The sequence below is a fragment of the Varroa destructor genome, unplaced genomic scaffold (assembly GCF_002443255.2).
Source record: "Varroa destructor unplaced genomic scaffold, Vdes_3.0 BEIS01000003.1, whole genome shotgun sequence".
Taxonomy (NCBI): domain Eukaryota; kingdom Metazoa; phylum Arthropoda; class Arachnida; order Mesostigmata; family Varroidae; genus Varroa; species Varroa destructor.
The window spans coordinates 44,177,777-44,197,642 of record NW_019211456.1 but is presented as its reverse complement, the minus strand read 5'-3'; the positions used below and the strand labels follow the sequence as shown (position 1 = coordinate 44,197,642).

The 19,866-nt window shown below is 38.2% G+C and overlaps 2 protein-coding genes across 4 annotated transcripts in view; one reads left to right on the top strand and one right to left on the bottom strand.

Annotated features, from left to right (window-relative positions):
- LOC111246508 (transmembrane protein 198) overlaps nucleotides 1-5,585 on the top strand; it is a 65,635-nt gene extending 60,050 nt beyond the window's left edge. For both annotated transcript variants that reach the window (XM_022796222.2, XM_022796224.2), the window contains exon 6: nucleotides 1,079-5,585. In XM_022796222.2, coding sequence (XP_022651957.1) covers nucleotides 1,079-1,237 — 159 coding nt within the window. In that variant the 3' untranslated portion in view covers nucleotides 1,238-5,585. The remainder of the gene's footprint in view (nucleotides 1-1,078) is intronic.
- A 5,863-nt stretch (nucleotides 5,586-11,448) lies between these two features.
- Nucleotides 11,449-18,419, bottom strand: LOC111248157 (uncharacterized). Of its 2 annotated transcripts, none has more exons than XM_022800002.2 (11): nucleotides 18,205-18,419; nucleotides 17,207-17,565; nucleotides 16,777-16,963; nucleotides 16,408-16,516; nucleotides 15,890-16,012; nucleotides 14,885-15,640; nucleotides 14,305-14,501; nucleotides 13,665-13,988; nucleotides 13,344-13,478; nucleotides 12,989-13,085; nucleotides 11,449-12,742 (listed from the first exon to the last, which is right to left on the bottom strand). In XM_022800002.2, the coding sequence occupies exons 1-11, from the start codon at nucleotides 18,219-18,221 to the stop codon at nucleotides 12,515-12,517; spliced, it is 2,532 nt and encodes an 843-aa protein (XP_022655737.1). In that variant the 5' UTR covers nucleotides 18,222-18,419; the 3' UTR covers nucleotides 11,449-12,514. The 2 variants fall into 2 exon arrangements, with proteins under 2 accessions (XP_022655737.1, XP_086840879.1); XM_086984753.1 differs by having other exon boundaries at nucleotides 17,207-17,299; nucleotides 18,205-18,418.
- Nucleotides 18,420-19,866: the final 1,447 nt, after the last annotated feature.

Here is a 19,866-nt window from a genome sequence, read left to right as displayed (position 1 = left end):
TTCTCAAAAAATTCACACGATAGATAGAAGGCTACCAATTTATCGTATACACCAAACAACAGCGCTGAAGAGTAATGAGGTTTTACTGTTTGCTGACACGCTAACAAGACCTATATCACCGATGATCTAATTTTAAACCACGACACACGTTGGTCCAGTAGCTTTAGAGACCTTTCTGAACAACAAGATAAACATACCACATCTAAAAACCACAACAAAAGCTACAAATCATTGGTTGGCTGCCATAATGAACTTGTGTACAAACTCGCATAAAGAAAATGATTAGAGAAACCGTTTATTTGTATCTGGCATGACCCAACCGAACACATTGGCAGTATCAAGACATGCATGCAACGAATGGCCATTAAGCCAAAGCAAGGATAGTCTACGAGCTGAATGCTATGTACGAACCTACAAGGATATTTGAGAGCTGCGAACCCAGAGAATTAAGTTCTACTCTTAAGGAGAGGTTTAGTTCCCTATTCCTTGAGCAATTCTTGTGAGCTAAAGGTCTAATATTAGCACGGCATCATCAATGAAATCGGCCTGCACGCATGCGTTGGTCACTGTGGACATGTCTTGACTCGATAGTAACCATTGCAGGACTATGGCACTCATTATGGCCTTATGGAATTCGGAGCTGGCTCGAACTGTTAATGATGGGCCAATTGATTTTAGTTGTCATTTAAAAAACGTCAACAAAGTCACTTATGCAATAAGTATGGCCTAACATATAGGCTCTGGCATGCTAGTCTACCGCGCGTCTTTGGTTAACTCTGGGAACCCCGTTTAAATAATTTTAATAAATATGCTTACTGCTACTTCGTCTTAATACAACTGTTAGTTCTTACGTGTTATATGTCGTCTGAATTTAATTAATCTTTATCCCATCTGGTCAGGGTGCGTGCTTTTGTGCAATAGGTTATTACTATTATTATTACCATTGGAACTCCTCTATCTAATTCTGAATTGGCTTCAATGTAATAATTATATATCATGACGGACCCTGGTCTGATCTAAATTCGTACTGCGGTGAAAGTGAGTTTGTTTTTTGTTGTCGCTATCGATGCTTTTTCAGAACTACTTACAATCACTGCAGTCGAAAAAGGTTCCCCCAGCATCGCTCAATGGGGACGACTCGGTGTCGATGCTCCACGGATCCGATCAACTCACGCATCTGACCGTGCTCAACAATGCGCCGGAATCGGCTCACACCACGCTCAGCCACGTGCCCTGAACAAATAGTAGCAGTGGTAATAGCTGTTTGTGTTATGTAAGTAAGGTTAATCCATACAATTCGTTAAGATCACGCCTGTCCTTCTGCTTTGCGGCCTTTACCTACTCTCATGCGGCTTGGAAGGACGCCGAAGGAGAGGAACTAGCGCCTCATATTTTCTCCATCAACTATGCACTATGAGGATCACTGTCTCCCAACTCAGCTCGTCGTGCTAACAAGCTTGTTTTGCTCCATCTGATATGCTTGTTTGAATGTATAATAGATTAGTAAATTAGCGTATGCACTGAATCAAACAGCTTTGCCAGATAGTTCTCTTACGTCACTGATGCGGACGCCAGTTTAGTGTTAGGGTAATATGATTTCAAAAGCCTTTGCAAGGTCAAAAACAAAACACACATAACATATTGTTTGCTAGTTTTATAACACGACGACTAGGTATTGATAGGAATGGTTGTATCATGAAGCGATAAATGTTGTTTCAAGCCTGAATTTCCAATCCGAGCGGTTCGATAGATTTTGCCAATAACTTTTAACAAAGATAACAAGAAATTACTTATAGTGCACTAGTACTTCCACATATCGCGGAAAAACAACTTGCAAGCGTTCTGGTAGAATCTAACGCCGAACGATGCTCAAAACGAGTCACAGCTACGAGAAAAATCATCACACTGTCTATTGTGACGTACGTGAAGTGACAGTATGCCGAACGGGTACCGATTAGCCAATCGTGACGGATTAACGTGACCGTCATAGAGCGTATCCCATTCCAACGATCTCTTTCTTTGATCCGCCATTCTCGTCGTGTCGATCTGCGAAGAGAAGCTTCGCCCTATTCTAAACGACGAGTCAGTGTAGTCATACAAACGTTTACTTTTTTGTATGAGCGAAGAATCTGGACAAGATGTGCCACTTACCCTGTGTCTTCTATCCAAGTCTGGTCTATTAGCCCGTTCAGTGTTCACTGCCACAAAGCCAGCCTGAGTCCAAGACGATTCACTCTGTAAAGTATATATATATATAGTATTATAGTATTTAAGTTGTGTCTATCACGAACAAAGGGCAGTTTAAAGCACAACTGCTGTGCGTTAAGCGTCAGTAAAGTGCACGTATTCCTCTATTTATGAAGAACGTGTGCACTTAACTTCTATTCTGATTGGTATTCCTCTATTATCTTCCGAGATCAGTATAAGTGGAGAATACTTAAAATGTTAAGTGACTGATTCATTGGTAAAGGGTGCGTACAAAAATACCCAGCTGTTTTGCTCGCTCGTTTAAATTATACCATATGGTTTGGCATTTTTTCTATGATTACGGAATTAGCAAATAACTATATTTTCGTTATGAATTTTAAAAATGATTTGCGCTTACCAGCTTCAGTGAGTGAAGGAACGCTAAACTTAAGAACTTGGCAGCAACCTAACGCTCCGTTGTTGATGTCTAAGCGTAATGGCTTCGTAATAAAGCCCTTGGCTTTATGACTTATTTGCTTGATCAGTAACTGTAGCAATCTATGGTAAAAGCGGCGTAGATACCTTCATAGCGGCAGTGCATTCGTGTATGGGTGTGTGTGTGTGTGTGCGTGTGTGTGTGGTGTTGGAGTCTGTGTGTGTGTGTGTGTGTGAGTGAGTGTGAAAGTGAAGTTTGCTCTATGATCATCAACTTTCAGAGAATCTTTGAAGAATGACATTAAGAGCCAGGACGCGGTGGAGGGAGGCAGAGAGAGAGAGAGAGAGAGAGAGAGAGAGAGAGAGAGAGAGAGCGAGAAATTACGGCCCTTGGAGTTATTCCAAGCGAGAGCCTGCGAGAGTGAAAATGAAGACAAGTATTATATTTGACGACTGTGACTAATGAGGAGGTTCGACAAAGGTTTGGATGTTGGCATTTTGTCTGTGTATGAACCCATAAACGATACAGCTGATATCATCTCTAGGTTAAAAAAGACCCATCCAAGTAAAACGTTACGCTAAGTGATGCTTGTCCTCACAAGGCAGCCAGATAACAAATTCTAGGGAGAATGAATTGATGAATGATGTAAAAGGTACTGCAATGTTTCAAATGTAGATCACAACAAGTATTTAGCTAGGCCTGATTAGTGGTATAAGTTTTCAAAAAAATTATTTACAATGTTACGTAACGGAAGTGTTGTCGATTACACACGGGTTTTAGAAAAAGTTTGGTGTCGTCTGTTTTCCACGCCAATCGAAAACGGAGAACGAGGAACACAGCGAAAAAGAAAGGAAAAGCACATATATATATATATATATATATATTGCGCATACGTTCAATGTTTTAGACGGTAGAAATTAATGTCGAAGAGCACGTGCGAAAGATGTTCACTAGATGTGATATGACGAATGCGTCTCCTTAGTGTTGAAGAGATGTCATTTATCATGGTGTCCTGCTTTTCCTTATATATATATACATATATATATATATATAAGAGCAAGTTATCAACGCAAGAAATGTTCCAGTGCTATGTCTGTACAGCTTTTTTCGAACGAGAGATCAGCAGAGACTCATTATCGGGTAGAACAATTCGTAGAACGTTTAAAATCATTGTTAACCGTAAACCAGTAAATGGAAAGAGGGTCAAGTGGAGCAGCAAAAGATCAACTGAGTAAAATCGCCTGCAGGAAAACTGACGGCAGAAATACGTAACATGCAAATTACAGTGACGAATTACGTAAACGTAAAAATACTCTATCTGGCCATGTAAATCCGGTGGTGGTAAGTGACCAGTTAGCTACCTTCGGATCAAAGGTGGCTGCTGTTGGTTTTAGTTCATGTCCGAAAGCCCACATGGAAATATAAAGACATCGCTCAACTCTTCAGCACCACGTCCAACGCAATCAACACTCGAGTTCAAACAAAGGCAAATAAAGCTGGAGGTTATAATGAAACGCGTAAGAGGGTAATAACACAACTGGGCGCAAGCCGTACAGATGAACGAGATAGAGGTCATGCATCTAATATTGAAATATCCTATAGTACACACAGTATTAACTAACGCCGGGGATGCTGATCGTGGCCATGACATTAGGATACTGTAGACAGTTTTTAGTATTTGAGACGAGATGGCATGTAGGTGCTTCTTGTAAGGCTGTTATTATGGGTCGTTCGGTGGCGACTCACGATTCACTATAGTCCTCTCGACAGCAGCATGCCCAATGAACAGTAATAAAGATTTGCGACATCTTCGAGAGAAAATCGATGACCATCGGCCTAAGAGCTACGAGATTGATAGCGGTTGCTATGGGTTTATGGCGAACTAGGGGGGATGATGATGAACGCAGCGGTTGAACCAGAATACCAACAACACTAAACGATGGAATATGCATTCGTGTGTGCAACTGTATGTGATATTACCCTACGTACATCAGCTAGTAGGTTATGGTATCAGCTATTCTGCGTCTTCCTTTAGGCGATATATTGCTTGTTCTGTTTCCCTACACGTACTTATAATTGAGCAATTGTCACCATTCGCTAAAATAGAGACTGTGAGAAAAAGTGACTTCGAAACTTACTCTCTAAGCTGTACCTAAGTAGTTACGCCCTTTTGCCCCAACAAAAAAGAACATAGTCAAAAATAGATCGGTGTTTACTTCGGCGCATTTGTGGTCGATAATAATGGCTGCAACAGACTTGAGCTGTAACAAGGGCATGCGAAAATATAGTGGGGAGAAAAGAGGGGAGGCTGAAGGCGGGACGCTACCCGTGACAAGAACATGAAAGCTGTTTCGATTAGTCAGATCAATGGGTCGCACCCCTGGCTGACACAACGTTAGATCGTTTTTCCGCCGGACGCTAGTGCTAGTAATGATATTAATAATAAAATTAATATGAAACGGATAGAAACAAAATTAATACACCTACTTGTACATAGACCTTTCTTCTAAATACGGAAGGGGTTGGCTGGCCACAGAGTGTTACTGTATATATCTATATGCATACATTATATATTATATAGAAATAAAAGAAAACACTGAAGCTGTTGGTTAGTGTAAAGCTAAGCTGTGTTTATCCAATAAACGAATAAATAGCAACAACTATTAGAGAAAAAAATATACGAAAGATACACATACACACACACACACACACACACACGCGCGCATAGGAAAAAGAATTGTATTCACAGTGAAGGACGTGGCATACCCATATGCAGTACACTCACATAAAATAGACACCTGAAGATCTAATAGACGAGGCGTAATGAGAAAAGAAAACAATGATGATGATGATGGAAGAGATGATAGAAGTAAACAATGTTATGGAACAATATGTTATACCTTTGCCGGCAACCAACGCCGCTCTGATAACATTTTAATAAATTTATCAAATCATAAAATGATTACTAAGCGTTTTGTATTTTACATTGCTAAATAACTAATATATAATAGATAATAATAAATAATTGGTCTGTTAGTTAAGCTACAAAGAACTGGCGTAAAAATGGCTTACACAACCTTTCTGATTGGCTCGGGCCGAAGCTCCAAGATAATACAAAAGTATGATACGATCACTTGCTAAATACAATTGTATTATGAATTTATTGTGGGCCGTTAGCTAACTACATTGAATTAAACTTACTTTCTCTTCTAAGCAACAGTAAAAAAAGTCAGACTTCATGTTAGCGCCTTTTCTTTGCTACTATAATTACGTGTGTCTTATTATTAACAGAGGCATAAGTTAGTATATTCGATGATGCGACTTCAAAATAAGGTCATCCATACGTATATCTATCTATATTGTCGGGTATTGGTCTACTACTTATGGATCAATGTTACATTTTCGTGCCATAGACCAAATATTTTTTAATCACATCCCCTCGATTAAATCACACTTCATTGCGCACAATACCGTCATCGTATAAAATATTTGAACTAGGTCACGTCAATAGGCCGTTTTCATTTTACCACTCTCCCTAAGAGCAGCCATGCTAACTTTTGCCTTTCCTTTTCTAGCGACACATAACGTCTTTGGCTATATTATTCGATCATCGTTCAGGAAACAGATAGTTATTCTGATACAAAAAAAAAGACAAACAAAAAGAAGATGTCCATAGGGTGAAATTGGTTTATTAACGCATTTTTGAATTTCGGTTTCTGTCCTGACTCGCTTTCCTTCCAGCTTAGATATATTTGACACGTTAATGATACCACCGAGTCGGGTAAAAGTTGTAGACTAAACCTAGGCAATTCGTGTTTGGTCAAGGGACTATTCTGAAATCAATTAAAAACGCCGTTTGGTATTGTCATGCGACGCGATCACTTTGTGTGTTTTGCCTGTTCAGAGTTTTTTTTTTGTTTCAATTTGTAGACTAGATTAGAAAATCTTCGAATAATTTTCTGCATTTATTGTTTGAGCAGTTTATAGTACAGGTAGGTCTTCGACAATTCTCTGTCTCCATAATTCAAAACCTAGACAGGTACCAAATGCGAAATAATCCAAGGAGGCAGTTTGCTAAGTTTCCACGTAAACATGTAAGAGCAAACGACGTCCTGCTAGCGTGTTTTTTTCAAGTCGCAGGCATCCTTTGCTGATGAATTCATATGATATCAACTAAGCTCCTCTCATACTTCGCGCAGCAAAAATAACGTCATTTAATTAGATGCAGACGCAAAACACAGCACGTGTAACTATGTAGCAGAAGTTTAAAGTCGGTCGTCTCTATAAACTGGAAATTGATATACAATTTTAACTGTTTCTTATAATGGGAACAACGTCCCTGATGTTCATGCTAAGACCCCCGCTCCCTGCGATTCAACCATAGAAGAATTTTTTTTCCACCGAAAGCGTACTGATGTTCATCGCCCGAGTAAGTAATCGCAAGCAAGCAAAGGTAATGTAATGGATTTTGATCGCATCGTCGGCGTACATATATACTCTCTGTACAGTATTGAATTAGCTTAGTGTTGTCATTGGCATGGTATCTCTATACCCTTCTTTTAAGTCCTTTCCTAAAACACTCATCTGAACTGCAGTTTTGACGCAGATTCCACTAGATAACAGTTTGTTTTATATGTCAGCTTAATAAAGAAATACGATTCCGATTTGTCTGCGACAGGGTTAAAAACGCTGATCAAAGCCCACCGTTCTTTCCGTAGTAAGCCTGTATGATCAAACGATACATAATCGACGTTACCGTTTCGTATATCTCACTCCAGTTTCTGCTAATGTTCCGTCGTGAACGCAACTATAGGCAAGTCGAAGTCGTTTGAGAGAGTCTTCCTGATTTGAGATTCTTTGATTGAGAGATGTGTGTGGCGGAGCAGCTAACACAGTGAACGTGGATACTCTATATTTATGCACCAGTGCAGAAACGCTCTTTAAACGTCACCACGATTCTTTAAAGGGTGAACTTCCCGAATGCATCGCATTCAGTGACAAAACGGACCGCGTGACCCAATGGTCTCTATTGTAGCATATCATTAAGGAGCATCTACAAAAAAAAAAGACGAAATAGTGTTTTTTACTTTAATATCCATATGTAAGAATCCCCTCAGCAAAGTCGAAAACCCTTGTAGCGGGTAGATCTGAATTATACTCTTGTTAAGAAATTCTCTCGGCGTCAAGAAAGATTAGAGCCGCTGGCTTGATTTTTGTCATCGTCGGGTGTTTGCTACTACTAATTATGGGTAGTAAACTAAAAAAAAGATATGTTGACTCTATTATTGATTTGATTCTATCTACCGTAGAAATTACTGAAGAAGTTTTTCACACACAATATCGTGACTGCTAAATCGCTGTGACGTGCTATGCTACATAAGCTGGATATTAGAACAGACATTAAAAGGCCTATTTTGTTTCGAAGTGAATTGCGCATCAGACGCTCGTGTATCTAAATTATTTACCGAGTCCGACGAGCGATCTAACTGGAGAGGTTCTTACTTGAAACCCCACAGAACGTTTGTTTAAGTAGCCATTTCCAACCAACTTGCCGCCATGTGTAGCGTATTCTTGGCGAACTGCTATTTTTAACATTAGCAAACCGTGAAAAAGTAAATCGATCATATTCATTCCATACTTTGAATTGCGAGAGTTTACCTTATTCACACCTCCCATAACCAGTTCGCACGGGTCTCAGTAAGTTTCACGTCGTTTGTTCGTAAGTCAAGTAGAGAGAAATTCTAGCATGACGTTTAAGCGGCCTTCGTAATGGACATACCATCGCAAGCTCTTTTCTTCGCTCGCGGCTTCAACTACATACTCTTATGGCTAACAAAGTAATTACGATAAGCAAATCCTTTTTTTACAAAAAAAATTTACATTTTTCAAAGGTACTCCTATCGCAGATCTAATTAGTTAACCGTTTAAAAGTTCCGAGGGAGACCCGTAACGTTGATCTATTATGTCCGTGTATTATCGCAGTAGGCGCTATACGAATATTATTCTAACAGTACTCAAGCCTTATTTAGACATGAGCTTTATTCAGACGACATTGAAACTCTGCTAGAAAGGCGTTTCGAAGAAACTTTGAAGCAAGTGTTTCTTTTTCGGATTCAGCAAAATATTCTTTTGGCCGATCCTGCCTTTGGTCATCGTGAAACAGTAGCCTGATGGTTGTTTGGAGAATTGGATATTTTGTCCAAAACGCCAAAGTTATAACACTGCACAGTGTTCCTTTTTGTTGTTACGGTAAAAGAAATAAACCTCGTATAAATGTACTTATTATACTCTCATTCAAGAGGCGGCGCCTGTTCAGAGACATGTTACAGGTCAATCGATAGTGACCAATATATTTCTGTAACTGATATTAAATTCAAGTTTGTCGTCACAGCTTCATAGACCATTCAGAAACATGGACGTATCGTCAAAATTTGGCTACACATGAACTAAAAAACACACTGATACACAAAACTTGTCGATTAAAGTTTGACCATTTTCGAAAATCACTAAATCGCTTTTTTTTTTTAGTAGCGTGAGTAAAATTAGGCTCCGTATCAGTATTATGTTGAGAACTGAACCGCTAGTCCATTGGGATTCGTTTTTCCCATTCACATTCTCATTTATCCGTTCGTTTTATATTAATCACATATAAAAAGGACTTAATAGACTACTGTGCCTGAATTTACCCATATTGATCGCCTATTACCACTGCCGACTTGATTTCGCGAGCTACTCCACCATTGGTTTTCTAAGCAGCCTGCAACACTCGCTTTTAAATATGGCCCTCGTTTTACTAAAGATGCTTCCAAATTTGACTTGGGCTAAGCCAACCGAGTTTACGTCGACTGTCAACCGAATCCGCCTTGAGATGTTTCGAAACAGCAGTATAGCAACTGCACAAAAATTATTCATAGTGTGAATCCACAAATAACACCTAACGGGGCTGGAAGAGCTCATTCGCTAAGGGTATACAGACTAGCCATCTTTGAAATGACATTGTTCTTGAAATCTGCATAAAAAACATTAGTTCACTTACTTCATGGTTTATAATCTCATATCCGACCAATGCCGGTAGAATGCTTTCTTGTAATCAATATTTGCTGAAGGGAAAAAAATTATTTTGCGCCAGCTACCAGGGGTTTCCTGTAGGAGTTTAAGATAAATCTTCCAATTGTACATACATATCATACAAGTATACATTCGGTGTCTAGAAAGATGCGCTTATGCCGAAACAGTCATTCGAATAAACATTTATTACAGGATAACATCTAAATTGAGAATTTCTCGTGTGCCTTGCTTCTAGGGTTGTATCTAGACAACATCAGATATTGCAATGCAAGTTTTCGCATATCCTAGAAATATCATTCCTGGCAGCCATGTTTATTAATCAAATTACAGCTTCAGTTCAGAATCTACGCTACTCACTGATCATCTACAATAGATTCCCTCTTTAATACACAAATAACTTTTTTAATAGTAACCGTGAGTCAGGGCATATCAGTAGATGTAGGCTCGTTAAAGTTTCGCTCAAATACGCTGCGTACAGGAATATTTAACAGACTTGTTACGTTAAGCTGATAGCACGTCAAAGGTCCTGAAAATGAAATGTCCCAAATGGGCCAAGAATTTTAGAACCTACAAAAAGTCTTAAAAGGACTGAACGTTGGAGCTTATGTGGACGGCCCAATTGATAACTGAAGATCTTTCCTCTCTAAAGCTGTTTTCAGTTTCCTTAGAAAAAAAACATAGGTTTATAAAAAAATGGAGCTCCGAGCCTTTTTGATCCAATCTCTATTAAAAATCTTCCGACTTACTTCATAAAAATATTCCTCGAATTTTTCTAAAGCCACATAAAAACTAGCAATAACGCAGGTCGCCAATTTAAGGTCAGAAAGAAATTTTTAACCCTGATGGAAGTTCGTCCTAAACGAAAAGATCATAGTTGACGCTTTGTCGCTTGCCATGATTAGTTCATTATTTTGTTTTAGAAAGAGATAGCTGTCATTTGCTGCTCAGAGCAGCGGATGAGTGCATGCCCCTTACAATAAATAGCCCGTCAAAGTTACCCCAATTTGAGCTCTCTGTATAAAATAGAAGGTATATGCGCTGGACTGAAGTATCCTTACCGAGTTTCTAAAGCCGAATTCTTCCAATTTTCCTTTTAACTTTGGAGATTTCGTTTCAAATATACTAAATACTTGGCGAGTTGTAACTTCGAACATGGAATAGCTGCGGCTTTCTAAATATATTAGCACATTGAAAAATAGGGTATTTGGCCACGATTTCGTTTATTAATGAAGATGCCACTATATAACCTTTAGTACAACACTGAGACCTGATAACATTTGATAAATATACATTTTGACAGAGTATTATCGTTCATATATAAGCCTTCTTCGAATGCCTAAACTCTGTTGTTTTTCCGCAGTCCAGCTAAGTCTTGTTCTCCTTATCGCCGCTAAGAACCCACAATGCTAGAACCATATGGCCATCAATAAAGATCAGAAGAATAACTACACCATTATGGATAAAGAAAAACGGTGGTCGCGACTACAGTTATGTGTTCAAAGATAAACGCACATTAACTGTTCCTTCAGATAAACCACAAACGTTCTACAAAGATGCATTTGTGTACGTTTACGTGGGAGGTCATTGGTACCGCAATAAGATCTACCTTTCCATTACAAACAGATTGGTTAGCTCGAGTACTGAGAAGAGATAGACCTTCAGCAGCAGGCAGTAATTCGGAAGGGTAACTATTCACCAACTAACTTCACGAAGTGCGCACATCCCAAAAACTACATTTGATTAATAACACGAAATGGTGAAGGTTTACTTGCACCGATTATTTATTTCTAACAAAAAGACAGTTTAAATTGAGAATTTTTTGGAACATACAGAATATATTGTATTTTTGGAGTGCACAAAGATTCTGTAGAAGGTGCATTCGGGATAAGTCCCGCTCCTACCCTGTCCCATGTATTCTTCATACTAAGGACAAGCACCCAATCGAGACAATACATATGAGATACATTATTGAGATAATGCAATATTATAAGCTGTAAATCCTCTCCAAAACACTATATGTTGAAACTTCTAGTGGAAATTCTATACCGCCTTACCAGTTCCAATAGACTTTGGATCCGTTTATTAGAAAAATGAATAAACGAAGAAATTTCAGGGAATATATTGTCTTTAACAATGCGGCGCAATTATTTGCCGCAATACTATATTATTTTATACCTATCATTGGCTGAGCAAATTCACAATTAACTCTTTCGTACTTCGTGTAATCATGGTAATCTATTATACCTTTTCTTTAGATGTTTGGTTAGTGTGAAAAATGGCTGTGTTTAACGTTACCGATTAAATAATTGGATCGGTGATACATCGTATATATATATATATATATATATATATATATATATATATATTTATATGTATACATGTATGTACAACACATCGTGCTACTTCCAAAAACAAACTCTACAAAAATATCTATTAAGATATTTAGGTAAATGGATTACTAACCTTCCTAACATTAGCGTGACAGGGTCGGAACAACTTATTTGTGCGGAATATTAATTTTATAGTCGTACGATAAAGATCTGAGATGTTAGAAACATATGGAATTGATATGCTTTCCTAGAATACCGGTATGGGTTAGATATTGTAGTTATAACTCTCAAATGCTATTTTTACAGTTTCCCCCATTTTTGTTCTAGCAACTACAAGTTAGTGCATCTATTATGTTTCATTTTTGCAAATCTGCCTTCAGGCGACGTTTTGTTCCGAATTCGCTATTTAACGTGGGGCTCACTTTACCACCCTCTCTAGCTGTTCGGATTCACCCTTCTCTGTAAAAAACTAATTATTCAAAGTGAAGTATTATTAAGACCACAAGGTTGCAAGTCGGTCAACCTGGTCTGGCGATAAATACATTCCTATTTGTGCCAAATAGTGAAGAAATCTGCTTCGTCCCTTTCTGTTAGGTCCACTTCGACGCTCTTTTTCAGCTTGACATATACGTGATAAGTAAAAAAGGTAATGTTTAGCTAAGGATCGACTAATTGACAGCTGGCTTAGAATGTCGTCCAAGGCTCGCTCGTTCGTGCGTACCTGAAAACGCGTTTTTCTTTATGAAATCTAATGTCGGCAACTTCTAATTTTTATTTCATTACCTAAGGCGTAGGCTTTTGATATGTCCACACCTGAGAATAATTTGTTTATCCTAGCATAACTTCTAGCTGTTTTAGCTTTCGAATCAAAGTACTTTCACAGCCGCATAGAAAATAATATCCATCATCTTCTATATCTTTTGACTAAAGACGAGTGAAAGATTATGTGATGCATCTTGCTACCAACCTTTTTAAGAATCTTATGAATGTCGCGGAATCCTAGGGAGCTAGCTACGCGTGGCAGATACAACTCCTGTTGCTCAACCTCGGTAAGATCTGCGCACCTACATGAATGTTCGCAGCAAAGCCATTAGTATTTTTCTAACTAGCAGAAAACCACGCCTATTTCTCATAGAGCTCTACCCTTTTCCATCTTATCACATCGACAGTCACTATTGTACTAACCTGATTAAGGTATTTTACAGCAGATTAGAGCATCCGTAGCTAAAGCAGCCATATATAACCAAGCTTTCATTACCCTTTAGCCTGATCAGTAATTACACCTAATAGTAAAGATCAGTTTCTGAAATAATGATGCCTACCTCCTCGAAATCCTATCAAGGGACTTTGCTGCTTCTCCAATGAGAACCGTGGATCCGATCTCAAGCAATTCCTCTACCAATCTGGGGTTTGTGTCCTGCGTCTCAACTGGACGCTGCTCCATCCAGCGTTTTACTCTACAGATGCAGATTAGGTATAGTAGATAATGTTTCCTTAACGATCAACTTCAATGTCCGTATATGATTACTAAATACAAAGACAATATTCCACGAATATCGCCATTGTTATAATGCTAGTATAGCTGGCATTAGAGTTGTCCTTTTACATATCTTCGGTCTGAATAAGTCTCATTATACTATTACCTCTCATAGCTCGGCAAACATTCTTCTCCCATAGTGTCAAGACTTGCAGCAAAAAGATCAAACTGTGATACTTGATCGAAAATTTCAGCAAGACTACACAACACGGATGAATTAAACGCAGCTTTTGATTTTTTTCTCTTATCATCGTGACGCTTTCGTCTAGATTGGGCTAATGATTCGCCGATTTCGGTTGACGAGAAAGATGGCTTGCGCATGACGATATCCTCAAATTCGAATGGTAGACACTCTTCAAGCGAAGCATAAAACGCGTTGAAACCAGATTTTTTAAATATCATTTGAATTGAAGCTGCGTCATCGAGACACCTGCAACCATGAGTGATTTAGCTATTTTACTTAAATAGATGAAATCGTATTTTTACGTGGTCAATAAATAAAAACTATAAAGTGCAGCATTTTTCGAAACTGGTTTATTTACTTGAAATTTTAACGTGGCAGTGTTTACACTAGGGGAATCAGGTCGAGAGGCAGGAGGTTAAATTGCAATCGCGTCATCACACAGAAAAATGAAAGCATCAACAAATATAAGAGTGTGGTTTATAATCTTTCTTAATGCTTTAATAATGTAGAAAGGTCGGTTGAAAGGACAGGCAATTTCTATCGATAATTATAGTAGACTTACCCCGAGGAAAGGAGCGCACCAAAAGTTTTGTTAACTGGATAGATTGTCTGCGGTAATCTAGATGACACTGTTTCAAACTCTATTTGGAGAAGCGCACGGCGAACGTCAGACGAAAGATGCTGACAGGTGAATTCTACATTGTAACCTGTAAGGTCACGTTTTTCAGCTTCCCCAATTTTTCTCAAAAACCCTGCTACCTGAACACAAGGAAAAAGTAATTATTTGAATTCGGATTTATAGGTCTATTTCTATCTAGTTAGCGTTAACATGCCCATGAGGATGCTCAATATTAAAGGGGAGATGCAAACTTTGCCTGACTGCTTAACAGATTGTTGTCCCTGAAAATCTGCTTATTCGGTTCTGTGCCTAAATAATAGAATAATGTAATAATATCTTCAAAAGACACAAAGACATTTTTTTTCATGGTCATTGAATTACAGGCACCCCATCAAAGCAATGTTATATGAATACTGACTAAATGTGATCTAGGTAATGCTTCTGCAAACATTTTTACCGTGCAAAAAAAAATACAGCGACAGTTAACTAAAACATACATTTTAAATAGAGATTACTCAGGTACCTGAGTTGGGCTTGGCCGATGTAGCTCGATCACGGGCGTGTCCTGTAGTATTCGACAGCGTTTAATAATCGTACCATAGTCACGGGTCGCTGTCAGTATACAGGGCTTTTTCGAACTCTTCAAAACAGTTTCAAGTGCCATCCAAAATCCCTCATCTCCATCGTTATCGAAGATCACATCGACGTCGTCGAATAAAATAATTGTCGATTTCGAACATTTAATCCTCTGATCATCTTGCTCAGGCGATCCTGATCTCGACCGTTTCTCCATTATTTGCTTGTCGGTTATTACAGTTCGTTCTTTTTCGAAACCTTTGAGATCATCATTTTTATCAACAGGCTCGAAAAATGATTTTATCGATGACTTCGACAATTCTTTTGCTTCGCACTCGAATTTGTCGTTGCAACTATCATCTAGTATTTCTAAAATTTCAGTAGAGTCTTCTGAGGTATTACCTTTCTTAGTTTTTGAAGCAAAGAAGAACGAAATTGTACCCTTACAATTACGAGATGTAAACTCTTTTGAGATTTGCTTTTCCTTTCCCTTCTGTTTTTTCTTGTCCTGTGCTTGCTCGGACAGATCGGATGTCAACAAAGCAGTCGGTACCGATGTAAAAACAGGTTTAAAAAAGCTGCTGATTCGTCCCTTTGAGGAAGACACCTTTGTTCCCTCAACGTGAAGACTTTGCGTTGCTTCTTTTAGGTCGGCTAAAACACGGCGTCCGGAACGCTCACTAGAAGAATTGACCTCAAGAACCTGAAGTTGCAAAGGTTTCAGCTGAATTCGCTGCGAATATCCAATTTAACTATAAATTATTAATATCTAGGGATATACCAGAGTGCTTCACGCTTATTCTGCACGCATGAGTGTCTCGTTTTCAAAGTAAATTTTGTCCCTGTACGACTATAAAAAATGACCGCAACTGAATCTCTATGGGCATCGACTTTCACGCAGCATAAGGGGACTGATTACTGTAAAATTAGTTTTGGATAACACTGCACATACCGTGTACCCTAGCCGCTGTGCAATATAATAAACTAGAGCCGTTTTACCAACGCCTGGGGGACCTTTGATAAACATCGCATTGGAAAAGCCGTCGGCCGGATGTCCACTCGACGAGGAAGAATCCTGATAGAAAAGACGAGCATAGTTAGTGTAAAATATAGAGATTATTAGGCGATAATTTTACCTAAAATTCCAAAAGTATCTATAGCAATTTGGGAGGGTTAAAACGTACCTTCACATTCAGCTTATTTAACAATGCTTATGTATGCTAGACTTCGTTATTTTAAACTTACTGTAAAAAAGTAAATGTGCTTTCTGCGCGCTCGGAATTGCAAATGACATGTTTATCGCTTATCCACTTTATCAACTACACATATTGACCAAAACAACACGGCCGCATAATTTTATGAACTTCAAATCGCATAAAGTAACCTGTATTTTAATAGACATATAAACTCCATAGGATAATCTTAGGTTAGCTTCGATTTCAGTAAGTGACGGAAGTGTCAGTCACTCACATGGTAGGCTGATGCAGATCTTCTCGGAAGATCTTTCCATTGTTGGAGCCAATTCTCGAGAGTGGCCACCGCCGCCATATTGCCCACGAACGTGCCGAACGAACTCGGCCTGCGGAACACCAATCATATCTATTTAATCGTATAGTCTCTCAAACAAACAACGTATCGTTCTTCATCGCTATGTTTGTGTGCGTTTAAACCAATTGGGTGATTAAAAAGTCGTAATTGTTCTAAGAATATCGTTGCACATTTATCGTCAAAAGTAAAACATAATATTCACAGATATGTCTAGTTGAAACAGTTGAATGTAATTTGTTGAGCATGATAAATAAATAAAAAAATAATGCTACAAAAATCAATGCAGCTTACGCATATTTAGATGTCCACATATCTGACTCTGAAAACATGGTGTCAAAGGAGTCGCTTTCTTTAACGTTCAACGTTTTATTATTCTTCTGGTCCCTGCTGCTCCTTGCCGCTTGGCTAACTTTTGTAGTAAGTTTTGTTGTCATAATGTCGACCAATGTAGCCGTCTTCGACGCATTATTAATGTGTCCTGTTGAAGCAGTTTTGAGGTTGAACACGTTTTACCTTAGTTAGTGATTTCTATGACATTGTAAGCTTTTTAGTGAATAGATTGAAGTGGTGAGCTGCTGTTATACAATAAACACAAAAGTTCATCAATACAATTATAGCAGTAGTAACTTCCTGAAGTTTAAATTACAGTTATATACACGTTAACGGTCACTCAAGTGCAAATCCTTGAAAATACTTTCAAATAATCCAGTTATTTGCGCACCATTTTGTGTTTTTCTGCAGTCCTTTATCGTTGACTGTTTGGACTCGCCTGTGCCGATTTCACGATCCAATTGACTACCAACAACCATCGCATCTGTAAAATTTTTACGCAGTGGCTTATCCGGTATAAAATCTAGTTTTTTATTTATACGTTTTGAGGATTGCACAGAACAATCCGAAGCAGAGTCCCTTTGTAGAATTGTGCTCTTTTCCTTTGTGGCGGAGCTTGTCGTTCTTTTTCTTTTGAGGTTCGGAGAAGTCACATGGATTTCTGAAGGAAGATTCGACCTTTTTTTACAGGATCGGGATCGAACCAATCGTCGCTCTGGTAGGACACTCGCGATCATCATCTGATTTAAGCTGTGAAAGCACGAAGATGTGGACTGTAGTAACACTATAACCTGACGAAGCTATTTTTCCTGTTGTATAGTTACGCAATTTTCTGCAACAATCTCTTTCAATATGTTTGGTTTCTAATCACATCTGTCGTGTCGTTATGCGAATATGAATAAACTAAACAGGATAAACGGGTGTTGACAGCCATGCGTACGAAGGGAGAACGACATTTTGTTAGCAAGCCCTTCAAACTCAAAGTTTTTAATGTGCCCATAACACAATACTACAGTAATTCACTTTCTTTTTTCAGTAGTGAAAATTAAATTGGGACATCCTATTATTAGAAAACGGATTGTTAAAAATTCAGAATTTATAATTGTTGCATTCTTTTAACGAGTCTTATCATTCCAATTTAATCTAATTATAATTTACTGACATAAATACGAATGAAAAATTTCAAATGTTTCAAATTAGAAACTGTCCTAAAAACAAAAAATTACCGACTTGTTATCTATAGATAGCTAAGCTTCCTTAAATGCGATTCCTAGGTATGCAGTTTATCTCTTTAATGTCGAAAATAACTAGTTAATTTTAGAGTCATTCGTTTCAGCTTAGCGTAAAGAGATACTTATGACTATGTTAGAAACTTAGTAGTTTACTTACTCCTTAGGTTGAAGCATAAGTGAGTGAGGTGTAGGTAATTTGCATCACAAATATTGCACAATTCCTTTATCACAGCGCTTCAAACTATTGTATGTACGATGATTAATAAAACGCATATTTGTAGTCCATAATTATTATTCAACATTTACCATGTTGAGACAGAAAGGCCAATCAGCTGTTACAAAATCCCGCCAGAACCTACAGCAGGGTGGAAAGCAGACCAACTGGTGTTGATGTGTAACCATAGAAGCTTCACTCACGGGTAACCCTAAACTAGGTACCAGGACAGATTATTTACGGTTAATTTTTAATAGCTCTTGACGTCTATAAGGTAAAGTGATAAAAGGAACGCTTTAGAATGGACACAGAATACACTACTCTGTATTTCAGACACAAGATACGCCATTGCGTAGTAAACTGTTCGTTCGTTAAATTCGAAAAATGTTACAGCTACAATGAAAAGGTTTTTAATCCCCAGCTGGCTCTCAGCCTCAATTTGTCTAGATTGAATCACCCCATCTCTTATTCGTTAAGTATTATTACAAGGGTCATCCAGGGTGGAGTCTAAAACATGACTACGCCCCCATGGAAATCGGAAAAGGCCAGACTTACATTACCTCTGATTGTTGCTTATTAAGAAAACACGAGTTGACTTCTACAGCACCGCTAGTACAGTGTGACGTCTAAACTATTATTGTTTATATCGTATATATCCGTTTTTTTTTAAAGCTTTTAATAAGATCAAGTTATTGGCATTATTATGTTTATTGTTATTGGGTCTGTGTAAACAATTTTCGATCGCATGTCAAGGCGCTGCATTGGGTAACAATAACTACAGTACGGATTGCAACAGATTTGTTCTTGAAATGTAGAATCACTGAGAAAGAGAACCCTAAAGTATTTAAAAGCTCTAAACTCTAGAATAGTCCAGTGGTCCAAAGTACATATAGCCATTTGATTATGGACCTCGTGTTTGCCCATTTTTTATATGCGCACACATGAACGTACAAATTTTAAAAAAAAATCAATCAACATTATTGCACCTTTTTTTGTTTCTATAAAAAGCTACATCGACCTTGCCAGGATTAGGATTAGCTTTGTTGTTGTCCAGACATCCTACTGTCGTTAATATGGTCCTTGCTTTAGATTTTCCTTTGAGACTAGCAATTATTCCTCTAAATTATCACAATAGAAATCGTAACAAAGAGCCCCCAAAAGAGCTATACCTACGTTAAAGCCTCTTAATAGGTAATAACAATGATAAGTTTATTACTGAAAAGAGGAAATACTCAGATTCATTTTGACAATTAATCTTGGTGTTTGTTTATTTGTATACGCATTTTATTGTTATTTATTTATACAAGGTTTGGTAAAGCGAACCAACCCACGCTTTCCTAGCTAGAATAGTTGTTGCTGCTGCTGCTGCTGCTGTTATTGTTTAATTGTTGATGCTCCTTGTCATCCTCGATATCATTGTTGAAATCGCTCCCAGCAGCTTACTATAATCTCGCCCACTCTTCTCAACCACTGCGTCGTGACACTTTCCCCCGGAATACGCCCCATCTTTCATCGATCCGTTCCAAATTTATGCCCCACTCTTCTATAACTTACGACGACACATCGGCCTTACAATATAGTTACACTCTCATCGAATAACTAACC

Bases quoted from the DNA above. Each gene is read 5' to 3' on its own strand.
- LOC111248157 (XM_022800002.2), bottom strand. The intron at 16,964-17,206 runs GTGCGCAAATAA...CTGCTTCAACAG, and splicing joins CTGCAGAAAAACACAAAATG to GACACATTAATAATGCGTCG. The intron at 14,502-14,884 runs GTACCTGAGTAA...CCTTGTGTTCAG, and splicing joins ATCGGCCAAGCCCAACTCAG to GTAGCAGGGTTTTTGAGAAA.